Source organism: Odontesthes bonariensis, chromosome 6 (assembly GCF_027942865.1).
Source record: "Odontesthes bonariensis isolate fOdoBon6 chromosome 6, fOdoBon6.hap1, whole genome shotgun sequence".
Taxonomy (NCBI): Eukaryota; Metazoa; Chordata; class Actinopteri; order Atheriniformes; family Atherinopsidae; genus Odontesthes; species Odontesthes bonariensis.
The window spans coordinates 21,004,645-21,018,461 of NC_134511.1; the positions used below are offsets into that span (position 1 = coordinate 21,004,645).

Sequence of the window (13,817 nt, forward strand, 5' to 3'; positions counted from 1 at the left end):
AAACAAGACAAGGTCTGCAAATTAGCCACGGCTAGAAGTCCTACATAGATCGCAATGGTGGAATTTTTCTGAATGTAACGTTGTTTTTTAAATGTATTGTCCCTAAAAATTTCAAATAAAAGTGTCTCCCATACAGGTCAAACATGTACAATCTCTCTCACTCTATTCAAAGTACTTTGACATCGACTGTTGCAAAATTACATTGATGTAAACACACAGAGACTACATTTAGCAAGATGCTCTCTGCTTTCGGGCTGAATTTGCGAATGTGACAAGTCGTTCGAACTCTATTGCTTTATAGATAGAATTTGTTTGGACATGTTTTTAAATATTCTGACAGACTCATACATTAACAATTTTTTCTCTTAAGACATTAAAAGTTTCATTATGTTGTGGCATGACACCACACGCTTTAACACCAAAGAGAACAGGAGATATTTGGAAGTCGCAAGAGGTGCAAATAAGAACATTTCCACATTCCCCTCCCCACAGAAGCCGCTAATCATTGGCGTCTAGTTTGAAACCCCAGATTCAAAAGATGTATTTACTTTCCCTATATGATATGTGCTTTTTTTTAATGTATTCAACTTAAGACTCTCGTTGGAAAAATCCTAACTTTGATGCCTTTCTTCCCATTAGTAGCAGTTAATTAATGTATTGTTATTTTCAGTCAGAAATAAAAGCATAACAACAAAAAAAAGATCTTTGAAGATTTTTCTCATCTTTGTTTTCAAATCATTACGGGAGAAGTTGTAAGCATCTTCAAGGTTAAAGTGTAACCACTGAAAATCAACCAGAATAGAATATTATGAGCTGTTCCGTGCGTGCGCAAAGTTTACCAGAGTTGGGCACAATGAGGTGTCCTCCCTGACTGTTGAAGGACCCGTGAGCAGTACACGAAGGATCTCGAGTCCGGGCCAAGCTCTGGTTGCGAAGGTTCATGGTGTCACTATTTTCCAAAAGAGACTGGGTAATCTAGAAAACAAAGGAAAGGGCAGGAGTTAGAGTGATAACAAGACAAAGGCACAGTAAGAGGTAAAGGGTGTGACTTAGCTTAATTTAAATCACAAATTAGGATGCTAAGTTACCTTTTTATAATTGACCTATAACGTAGATCAAGTTTACAGTATTTACCAAAGCAATGTGTTTTCGTCTGTTTGATATTTTTCTAAACATTTACGAATATGTTACAAGGAACATATGCATCTGTCTAAGAGCGATGCCATAGGGCAGGCCGTCTGGGAAAAGACAGTGGATTTACATTAGACCCATAACTACCTTAGACGTAAATGTTAAAACACCACCTGCTCTGATGTAAACGATAGACTTAATGCTGAATAGTTTTCATCTGATTAACACGAAGCCAACAAGAACTTACTCGAGTGTGCCAGTGACAGAAAAGTTACTACGACTGAAACAAATCGTCGAATTTGAGAATCAAGGACAGTCGTTTGACACAGAACAAGTTCAAAAGAGAAACGAAAACAAAAAAAAAACCGCACAAAAAATAACTGACAAAACCATCAAATGATGCCACAGATCAGTGAAGCTCAATGATGGGGAGTTCAGCTCTTGTACTGCCTCAGGACTGGAAATGTGATGAAACTGAGGGGTTTTATCTGTGTTTGTGACAACTGGCTCTGGTATTCATGCCATGTAGTTGACAGAGCAGAGGGAGGAAACTGGGGCACTGAGGTGCATGTTTTCTAAAAGTGTTTTTGTTTGACTGGGAATAGCTGGATGCTTTAGTTCTTTTCTGTGTGTTCTGACAGAATGATAGAGTATCCCACAAGTGTTTACTGTAAATATGATGCATTACAGGAGAAGAAAAATGAAATGGAGATTAAAAATACTGGTATTTTTAGTTGACGCAACCGTAACATTTACCTTAGGAGACAATTTTGATGTGAAATCTCCTCCAAGGTCATCCTGTGGTGTGACAAGACCAGATGAGTTGTACACTTTGATCTTCAAGTTAGGAAGAGGATCCAAGAGAGGAGAGTTGGTCATTGGAATTTTATCTGACACGTCATGAAGGGCATAAACTGGACCGCGATACATGGCAGCGGCATTTGTCAGGTCAGGAGGGGCTGTCAGGAGATCGGCTACGAGAAATGGGCAGAAAGAAAGGAATTTGTTAAAGTAATACAAGTGATGAGATGAGATGAGATGAAGATACAGCATGAGAGCAAAGGCATTTCAACTTTTAAACAAAGAAAACGTTTGATCGTGAAATATGTTAAACAGTTTCTATGTTTTGCCTTAATCTTGCTAATGAATAACAGAGCAGCATAGCTCCATGGCGTCCTGCAGCTCCTAAAGCTGCTGTAAGTCACTGACTGCGCACAGAAAAGAAGCTGTCGCACTTCAATGATGTATGGCCAAAAGTATATGAACTTTAAATACAGTGAAACTACATTGTTATAGAAGAGTATAAATCTCTGCTTTAAAGAATCGTTGCAATATGTTTATCAAAATATATACATCATGATACCGCATATGAGGCTTATTTATTAAAAAAGGGAAAAGATTATGTACAATGTGCACTTTCTAAGCAAACTTTAAAATCAGCACCCAGTGACCAATTTTACAGCACATATTTTGGTATCATAAAATAAAATATTTGCAGTTCCATGCACCAGAATCTTAGTCTCAGTTCTTTAGAAACCTGGACAGATACGGCAGCCACATTTTGCTCGTTGGATTTATTTTTTAAAAGTAAATAAACTGTCCTCTAAGTGGCCCTAAGATTAAGCTCACTCTCTAAGTCTAGTCTATTTTTGCAGAGCCATCTGCAAGTTGCCTCCAACTAGTTGCAGGCAACTTGCTCAAAGGGGAGAGATCTAACAAGGCCTCCTTTGACCCAATCCCCCCCGACCCTATTCATATGTTTGCCAATGACAAGATGCTCATTTTCTTCTCGGAATCAAGGATGAGTGGTCATCTAGCTTTTATCTAGGTACTGGATGTCATCTGGATGGACAAATAACTGCTAAAGGATTTGGGATTGGGCCTTTGACTTTATCAAGCTTCCCATTACAAAACCCAAGATTTAATTGGGATTGAGAACATAGGTGTAAACGGGAGAACATGGAAGTCGAAACCCTGAAAAGAGAGTTTTCTCCGGTTTTCTGCTAAATATAGATTTGTAAAGCCAACCATACAAGGTCCTGAAGCCTTGCAGTTCTCTCTGAGAGACCATCCATTCTAATTTTAAAATCACTCATCATCACCCTCTCCCTCCCACCCACACAGACACACCTGTCAACTATCACTCCTTTCCATTCTTTATCACCACGCTGTTTATCCTTAAAGCCAGCGGGCCAAATCTCTTGTCAAATCCTCCCTGCTGAGAATTTAATTAACAACTAACGGAACACAATAGCGAGGAGGAGACAGAGAGACATATAGAAGGACATAATTCTTCATTAATAGCAATCAGAGATGGTCCCTCAGTGCAGTGACAAGCATCCTAATGCTTTACGGATAACATGTCAACTCTTCTCTTCACGTGCAAAGACATTCACCCTTGAATACATATGATTATTTACAGCTTGCCATTTACTCATTTGCATCGTACCCCCTGTGACCGCACTTCCTTGCTTTTGCTTTATAATATATTTTGAATTTTAATCATCCGCCTACAAATTAGCACATAGACACAGACCCCAAGGCTGACAGAATTGCAGTTAGAATATTAGAAAGTGCCTAAACAAGGCAAACACAAAATCTATGAGGACAAAAGCTACATTCTGTCTCAGTAGGTGTTCTTTTTCTAATACCTTTCCTAATTTCTTTTTGACTGAAACCCACTTTTAAAAAACAACTGAATGCTGTTTAAAGCCTGAATGAAAAATGCAATGAGTTGCATTTCATCCAAAACAGTACCAGAAATTAAATATCACATTTTGACAATAAGAAATGTTTAAATGTTTTTTTTAAACTTTTTTTCTTAATGCTCATTTTGAAGTTTTGCTTACAATTGTATCATAACAGTGAGACAGGCTACATGAAATGGATCAGTGCACACTGCGAGGGGAACTTGCACATCTATAAAGGCATCCATCATGCCGAACAGTGTGTAAGAGTGTTGGAGCAACACATGCTGCCATCCAGATTGTATCTCTTTCATGGAAGGCCTTGCTTATTCAAGCAGGACAATTTCAAACCACATTCTGCACACAATACAATTGCACGGCTTTACTAATGCAGGAGAAATCTTGGGGGTAAATTGGTCTGCTCACCATCCAGACGTTAAAAACGTCTGAAAAAATATCTGACAAACTAGGCTCAAACTGGGACAATGGGAACAGATTTCGCTATCTAAACTTCAACTATCTGTGTCCTTAGTTTATACACAGTGGTGTTGAATATTTCCTTGTTATAGCTGTTTTTGAAATCATTGAAATTGAGTTTAAGTGATTCATAAAATTTGATATGATTCAATGACAAGTTCATTTCAAGCTATTTCCTTCGCAGTCCAGTATTTAATTCAGTTTTGTGTGAGTGTTGAGGTTCATGTCAGTGTGCGTATGTGCCTTACATGGATCTCTTTTGTTCGGTTTGGGTGGAAAAGCCTATCACATGTAAAGAATTTGTTGTCGTGCACTAGACACTGACAAAAATGTCAAGAGACGAGGTAGTTATGTTACAGGACAAAAAAATAATACGTTTTTTTACAGTGTATCTTCTTACACTATGATTTTTTGTCATGAAATCACTGTCTTTTTCTCCCAACTTTATTTGAAACGGCAACAGTGGTGAAAGTGTATTTTCATCTAGTTGCTGGTGTGTTCCACGGTACCATAAAGCAAAATGGTGTTGTGCCAGAGAGGAGACCAAAGTTATGAAATGCTGTATCTCAGCCTCCGGGCACTCGAGGGCAGTTTCAGGCCCGGGAACGTGCATAATAAAGTTTGGTGTACTTCAAAATGAGTCAGAACCAAAGAGTTTTAAGGTCCACAAACTTCTCTGGTGGTGCTTTTTGCTTGGTTGGATGTGTGTGCAGAGAGAACGAGATGACAGCACACACAGCAGAGGGTAAAATATAGCTCCAATTTAACAGGAAGACAAACACTAAGGGAGTCTTTTGTGGCTGGAGTCCTTGTGATGGGAGAGACTGAGACATGGTAAAGTGAAGACAGAGACGCTGAGGCTAGGATGAAGAGAGGAGGATGCTGATAAACAGGAAGTTTGATTGCCCTTAGTGTGCAGATGGGAAGGTAGAGGGAAAAAAATAGCTAGAGACTGAGGGGGAGTGACAGAGAGAAACTTCTTGAAGGAAAAAAGCAGTTTCTGGAAGAGAAAGATTCATAGAAACCATCAGGGATTGACAGCACAGGGTTTAGGAAGGGAACAAAATGGCACTAGAATAAATGCCTTGAAGTGGATGACGCAGGTAAAGTTATTCACATGGACATGTGGAAGCTGTTTTCCTGTATTCAACTGTAAAGCTTCATATCTTCCTATCTATTTCACTGAAGTGTGCAGTGATGCAAAGATTTGGAGAAACGGAATCCATAGAGTTCATTCTGAGAAGAAGCAGACATTTGCTGTGAAGTGTCTATCCTGAGTAGTCTTCAGAGTAAGTTTAAGGGCCCTTGGACAGCTAAATCGTAACCACAAAAAGAAAAAGAAGAGCTGTGTTAACATGGGGAGAGGAGGAGATCACGTTTCTAATTCAATATAGTGTGTTTTAATAGCTTTTTGAAAAAGTTAAATTGGACAAAAGAAAAAATGGCAACACTTGGGTTGTTGAAAACAGGATGAAGGACAGAGAATATGGCAATCAGAAGTACTCATGGCTTTTGTTTATTTTTACTGTAGCCTACACTGGCAGCAATCTGTTCATTTGCTTTTCTCCTTTGATTCAAACAGTGATTGAGAGCTACCTGTTGAGAAAAACAGCACACTGACATCAGACATACAACTATCCACAAATCAATAAGCGTTAAGTACGTGGAGATCCAGCTTGTGTGAGTGATTACAATAGGACTTGTGCATGTCATTTCAAGGTCTTTAGTGGCCTTAATCAACTGCAAAACCAAAAGTAAATGGATCAAATGTACACTAGGTATCAAAAACACGATCCTTACATCAGTGCTGTGGTAGCCATTTTTTTCAATGACCTTCCAACCTCAGGAGCAGTGAGTTGGCAAGACAGGCTACAGCATATGAACTCCTGAATTTCACACATTTGCTGAGTTGAGTAAATAATTTCATGTGCCTTTTTTTTCTTTTTTTTTTTCACCTGAGAGTACATTCTACAGTAAGTATTCCACAATATAGATGCCCATGCAGTTTAAGTACTAATTCACACCCAGAATCAGGAGTCAAACTATGAAACATTCTTTACCTGATCTGGCCGTCTTAATATTTACAGACTGGAAGCCTCCATTTAGCGCCGACGTGTCAATGATGTCAGAGTCAAAGTCACGGTGTGTCTTGCGATACACAAAGAGTGCCACGATGACAGAGATGACCAGGCACATAATCACTGCGATGACGATGCCCACGTAGAGTGCAACATCATCTGTACTTGGGGCAGCTGGAGAGAACAGAAAGAAAGGCACCCAAAAATGTTAAAGATTTTCTTACAGTGAACATGAATCAGGAGCCAAAAGATCTTCTGGAAAGGAGGCGATTAGCAGACATAAAAGTAGCAACAAACAACCCCAAAAATGATAATTCCCATGGCGCAACATTCCTGTGGCAGAGACTAAAGGAAGCTTTTTATTGTTCGACATAGTTCACGTTCACTTCAGGCCGTCATTCAGATGCAAAAGACACTCTCTATAGGTTATATTTTAAATTAAACTTTCAAACAGCCCTCGAGCTTGGGTTATATGATAATTTGTCTAGAAATAGATACAGAGAGACAGAGACAGGTTTCATAAAAAGAATGACAGCAACTCTTAAAAGTTAATAAGGCTGTTAATTATTTTACAGGGTTCCTAACATCCTTTTTCAATTTGGCTGGGGCTTTAATGGTGTTTCCATGAGAACAAGGTGGAATCATCATTCATGATGCATATTTTAAAGAAGAAGAGGGAGCTGAAATTTTAACTTGTGGGTAATGCGAATAGTGAAACATACCGTATGGGACACATTCAAGGATGGAGAGGGGAAGAAATGAGAAATGGATTAAAGGAGTTCATTTAGGGAGACAAAGATGAGGAGGTAATATGAGGGAAAGCAGGTCCGTGGAGAGGAATCTGAAAAAAAGAGGGTTACTTAAAGATAGGGTGGTGGATAACATAAGATGAAAGTAGAGAAGGAAACATGGTGGTGATCGGAAACAAGTAGAGTACAATGTAGAGGGGAAAGCAGGAGAAAGAAAAGAAGAGAGAAACGGGGCAAAAAAAAAAAGAAGAAACACATTTAAACTTCAAAGCAGCTGAACAAACAAGCCTACATATTTAACATGAAAGTGCGTGAAAGTTTTTTGAGTCTTACACTTGAAGCAATGTTCATATAATCATGTCCTCTGAAGCTACTGGGAGGGGATTTGTTTGCAGCTATTAAGAGGACAGAAAAGTAAAGGAATCCTCTTTTTAATCCACCCTTAAAGTTGAGAGGCTGATAACAGGCTTTAAGCAACAAGCAGCCTGAGTCATTTGCTGAAGGATTTGTTGTTGTCACATCACAGCAAGTTCAGCAAGCATTAACTCGGCTATGCATGAGAGAATCCTTTGATGAGGCACATAAGCATGTCTGTTCACATATGCCAAAGGATGGTTCACACAATCACAGAACATAGGTCACTCGTATGTTAGTTACTGAGTTGCCACTTGAGGGAGCTATGAACCACTTCCACTGTCTCTGGGGAGACGACGGTCATGCTTTGCCTTCACATGCTGCTCAGGGACAAGTTCAGTCAAGTCTGAGATGCTGATGAAGCTAATCTCTCTGGGTGCATTTTTCTTATTAATAGCAAGTTCCCACAAATTGTGTTTTAAGGTGACGTTTTTCTTATCTAACTATGACCAAAATTCATTCCAGACACTGAATCAATTGCAGATGAGCTGATAAATTAATCTACTCATGTAATTTATATTCCTTGGCACTGCTGTCCAACCATCCTTCCATTTTCTACCACTTATTCTGGCTGTTAGGCTGCATGTGAGTGAGGGCACTTTTCACTTCTTGACAAGTAAAAGCAAAAAAATTTAAAAATACAGAGAACATTTTGCAAATTAATCACTGATAATAATATTCATTATCATTACTATAGATAAATATATATATATATATATATATATATATATATATAGCTTTTTTTTTTACCGTAGTTCCCTTATCTTATTTTCTTAGCATGTTTTTTGGGCAAATGCTTTAATGTCTTACATTCAGAGCTGTCTTGCTTACATTAGCTTGCTTTGTGATGCACAAACTACACTGCGGCAGCAGAAATGAGACATTTTTGTGGTGCACATTTCAAACCCTTTTTTCTGTCCTTAAAGACAACATTAAAGACACTGTGATTATCTATTTATTTTGTTTCATAGCAACTCAAAATGCTGCCCAATATAAGATCAAAATTGGAGCACTACCTATAAATCTTCAGAGTTGAACCCAAAAGGGTTTTCTCACATGTCGTTCTGCTTCCCTTTATTTTTGCTAAACTCTCGGATGCCCTAAGTGCACAAAGTTGTCCTGTTATCAAAATCCCTCCATTTGGCAAAAGGGATTTGAATTAGATAATAACCTTAAGCACCAACTCCTTGATGGTACTTATGATCATCATAATCCCTTATCTATGTAAGGGATTTTTGGTTCTATAATAACTTGAGTGTCTATAACTTCAGAGCAAGTACAATCACTTTTCTTCCTCATCTTATTTTCAAACAAGGTGTTTTGGGACACTTTAGGTACATTAACTAGGCTAAAACATGCTGTGCTCTCAAAATGTGCGTTTGCGTGTGCATGTGTACAAACTGTAACATATTTACTACCACAGGATTTCAAAAGCCTTTCTTCAACGTCTATCAGTTTATATCCCATCTCTCCTTCTTTGTTATTTCCCTCCATAAAACACACTCCTCTCTCAGACTCCCTCTGTCTCCATCTGTTTGAATAGTAGAGGAATGGAAGATTGTGTCCCATTAGAGCTTCTACCTGCCTGAATAACCTACATACAACTGCTGGATATCAAATGATTTCTTTCTTCTTTTTGTATTTGCTTCAACTCCCCTCACTTCCAGTTTCTAGTTTCCACCTTACAAGTAAGCACTCCACTGTGAAAAATGTGTCATGTTGTTTAAAAATGAAGCTCAAAACAATATTGTACAGGTTTTTAAATCAAATCGATCTCATAACTCTTTATTGATATCTCACTGACTGACTGATTGATAACCATGCTAATGCAACTAAGATCTGTCGTAAAATTATTAGTTGAAAGGAAATTAATGACAGAGAAAAGGAAAATGTACATGCAGGAGTTAATTGTCATTTAAAAACCTTTTTTATAAAAAGCCTACATTAGTTCAAATTAAAATGTCATTGTTTGAGCTCAGACTTAACAATCAGTGGGGTTACATGGCACTGAAAGGATCAGATTATTGACTAAATTAGAATAAGACTGAGTTGCTCCTTATTTGAGCAAGGGTAATTATCCTCGGATATATGGCGGTGAATGAATCGGATCAGAGGCATAAAGCATGTCATACTCCGGTACGATAGGTGGCGCTGTACCCATTTCAACTATTGCTAATAGATCCACTTCCGGTTGACCGCTTCACCAGCAACAACAACAACAACAAACTCAGGTATTCGAGAAAATGGCGAACGAACAGCAAGATGAAGCTACGTCCCTCTACATTCGTTTGTGATGAGCTGCTTATTGCACAAACGTGATGCACAACGACGCATTCTCCATCGCGTTGTTTGTTTCTTTCCGACGGCGACAACAACAGTGATATCGTCTCTTCTGACTTCCGGTTCACGACCCCGGGAAAAAATCTTGAGCATGCGCAGAACGCAAAGTCTAATTCTCCACGTGCTTCACCCGTCTCCAAGCACATTTAATTTGACTTTCAACCGAGTTATCTCGGGGTCTTAATACGATCGCGAATAATCCGATCCAATTTCTTGTCCGATTAAGGTGTCTACATGAATTTAATAACTCAGTCTTATTGTAATTTAGCCAATAATCTGATCCTTTCAGTGCCATGTAACCCCACTGAATGTCCTCTATATTTTAGTGCTTTGTCCCACTGTTGTTGACAGTTTTAGAATTAGGAGAAAAATAATTAATGTACAGTAGTTTTCTATGAGCACTTATTTAGTTTTTAATTTCCATTGTGCCTTTGAAGAGTTGGCAAAATGCTGCTTCGGCTGAGAACTGACAAAACTTTAATTCTGATGATCTTTCATAGCGCAAAAGCCTTGTATAAATGGCTGACGTTTCTGACAAGATGTGTGCAGGAAGAGGAACTGTACGTGTGTGTGCACTTCTGACCAAACCTAGATGAGTGCAAAGCGTGTCTTAGCGTGCTCTGCGAAGCAAGAATGACAAAATCACTGGCGATAGAATGAGGAAGGCACGCAGTTTGACCACTGGAGAATAGATAGAGGTTGAAGTTTGTGATAGGGGTACACCTATGTACATTTTATGAGCATTTCTACAAGCACCAACACAATGAATGCAAGGACAGACACGCGCACCATGTTAGCGTTTATACATCAGTGGGCTATCTCCTGAGCTTTTCCTCCTGTGTACCTGACAAGCCCTTTCAAGCTAGAAGCACTCACCAGAAAGACCAGCTAAATTGGATTTAGATGAAAAATATGTGCCTTTCAGTGAACACACCAGAGAGGAATTGAATAAAGAATAAATCACCAGGGAAGGGAGGAAACATTCAAACATCCCATCTGTGATGGCCCAGCAAGAGCTACCTGACAGCTCTGTATAGGAAGCAGAATGTTCTGTACTAAAGGTCAGGACGTGCACACACACACATTCACACGCTCACACCCCCAGATACAGCACTGCATATGTAAATTAGTTTTTTGTTCTGCATTGTTTTTCACACGTGTATGTAGATGTTATTGGAAATGTGTGTGTGTTGTTCAGGAATTACTAGTGTTGAGACTCAGATCTGTAAACAGTCACATTATAGTCTTCTTTATGGGGAGAAAAAATAACACTGCACAAAGTAAAAGTCTAAGTTTTAAAATTGAAATGAATCATCATATTTGTGGATATATTAAGGTTCAGGGTTAGGGTAAAGATTAGGCAAAGGAAAGTAGTGGTTTTGGTTAGGTAAATAGTTTTCAGTTGCAAGCCCAAACTAATTTTGCCAGCGTGCCATATTATGTTTGCTTGGCGAGCACATTCTAAGTACACAAAATGAGTGAGCGAGCTAGTGTGTGTGTGGACTTACTGATGCTGAAATAAAGGATATAATAACTGGCAAAGCTTAATTCATCTTTAGCTGGGACTTCAGGGATGCAGTGTAAAGTGTGAGTGTGACTACTCGTGTGTATTTACATGTGCATCAACCAGGAGCTTCAACAATGTCCAGCAATTACATGCACTCTCTCTCTCACACGCAGTTAATTTTACACATGGGCTTGCGGAACAGAAGCCCCAGCTCATCCTCATTTAGCATGGATCACTGTCTATTGATTGGCTGAGCTTTTTGTCGTTCTCAGAATCTGTCCAATCTGCCACAGAGAGGATATAAACAAGAGGAGAAACAAGGATAACTCAGTTTAGCTTCTCAATCTTCTCTGTGATTTGCATCCAAAGCAGAGCTGTGGACAATCGAAACTTGAAACCCATTCAACTGCCTTTTTGATCTTGCTTGGCGCAAACATGCAAACACCACCCATAATGCATGCCTGGCAGACACATCCGCCTGAAGTAACTATCAGGGTTGAATAGAAAATAGAGAGTAAGTGAGAAAGCAGTCATTAGTAAGTGTGTCTATGTTTATCTTCCATAGTAGGATTGGGAGAAAAAAAGGAAAAGAAAAACAGAACTGATCTTAAGCTAGAGGGAGTGTGTCTGTGGCTACGTTATAGCCAAAAGGGCAATTAAAGGGTAGTTCTGTAAAATTAAATGGATGATTAAACCCATATATAAAAATGTAAGGTGATCATACCCTCAGAAAATGAATTCAGTCATTTTGTTTCTAATCAAATATTAGAAAAAGAATGATTTTTTTTTTTTTTAATGATATATACCTGCTTTTGTATCATCTTTGGCTCCACCCATGCAGATAGTTTATATTCCAAAACGTTCCAGTACGATGAAACTGTGTCACCACACCATAAACAGGAGTCATTAGAACTGATTACAGGCACTCGTTGGTTTGAAAATAAAACAGGGGCTCCAACAATGACAGAAGTAAAAATGAAAATAATAAAGCTGGTGGAGATTTTTTCCTTCTTGCAACTGTAGCAGTCACAGTGCCGTGTGGATTAAGAGTTTTCAAACTTTGACAAAACCAACATTCCTGTGGGGGATGTTTACGTATGTGGATATAAACCAGATCTTCATTTTCTTTCCACAAAGGAAAAAGAGACAGAAACTGCCTAATTTACGTTAACCTTCTACCCTCTTAAGAGCTTTTGGGGAGTCGAACTCGCAACAGACGCTTGCAATAAAAATTGGAAAACTCGAATGAACAAAGAACCTTTCTGTTGGAGATGTTGGAGGCCTCACTATCTTATCTTCACCATGAATCGAATTGACATGTTAACGCCCTCTCCCCCAGAGAAAGAGACCAGATGGCTACATACGAACTGAGAAGACTTCACTAAGGCTCACTTTTAGTCGAATCTTAAAACTATATTAAATGTGTTTGATAACCGTATACAATTTCTTTCAGGTTTCCAGCTTGATCACAAGACGCATATTGAGACAATTTGTACGATTCTGGCTTAAATATTGACAAAGAACTGATCTTGGTTGAAAATGCCCAACCTGCCTGATGGAACCACATTGCCCCCTAGTGGTCTGCAGTGTTGATTAGTTGAACATTTAAATCCCAGAGGACAAATGGACAAGATATATGCAACTATTAACTTCTAACGATGTCCCTTCAGTATCTATTTGTTATTTGTTTGGTATCCCCATTGTTAACACAGAAAATTAACATTGTGTGGTTGCCTATTCATATGTCACGATTTTATAGATATCCATCTGAATTTTGAAGTCATAATTGTCTTTATCATGTGTGTTATTTTGATGTCTTTATATCACAAGTCTATGTTATATCTTTAATCTGCATATCTTAACAAGATGTGGTGTTTTCGGAATCACTGAGACAAATGTTCTATGAGACAGAGTAATGGAGAAACACAGAGTTTCTTTGTCTCATCCAGAAATCCCCACGTAAAACAGATCACCTTACACAGACACCAAGGCAGACATGCACACAGTTCAAGCATATCATTGGCTGAAAAAGTAGTGTAAGCCCCGCCTCCGAGAGTCAAAACCCGGAACCCGCGAAAAACACGCTCTCTAGTTCTCTTGTTTCTTGGCTCTTGTTGCTTTCCAGAAGCACGCTCTTGTTTTCAGAGAGAGAACAGGTCAGAGAAGAACAATGGAGAATTGATCAGATGAGTTGCTCAGAGAGATTTGAAGAGCACGGAAAGATGAGAGTATGAGCCGTGCAGAAGCAGGACCCAAGGAAAGACGAGAGGATGAAGCCCTCCATGACCAAAGAAGGACCCAAGGAAAACGAGGAAGACCCGAACAAAGAAACAGATTGAAATACTCTGAAGATGCACGTTTTACGTGTTTTTGTTTGTCCCTCGCCATCCATGTCCTTTTACGTCGCACGTCCTAACGTCCGCTGTTTCACGCC

General features: G+C 38.9%; 1 protein-coding gene across 3 annotated transcripts in view; it reads right to left on the minus strand.

The window, feature by feature from the left end:
• The window catches only part of LOC142382227 (netrin receptor UNC5C-like), a 194,207-nt gene that overhangs the window by 18,762 nt on the left and 161,628 nt on the right, over window positions 1–13,817 (minus strand). For all 3 annotated transcript variants that reach the window (XM_075467856.1, XM_075467855.1, XM_075467857.1), the window contains 3 exons: window positions 6,356–6,547; window positions 1,888–2,105; window positions 840–975 (listed from right to left, as the gene is read on the minus strand). In XM_075467856.1, coding sequence (XP_075323971.1) covers window positions 840–975; window positions 1,888–2,105; window positions 6,356–6,547 — 546 coding nt within the window. The remainder of the gene's footprint in view (window positions 1–839; window positions 976–1,887; window positions 2,106–6,355; window positions 6,548–13,817) is intronic.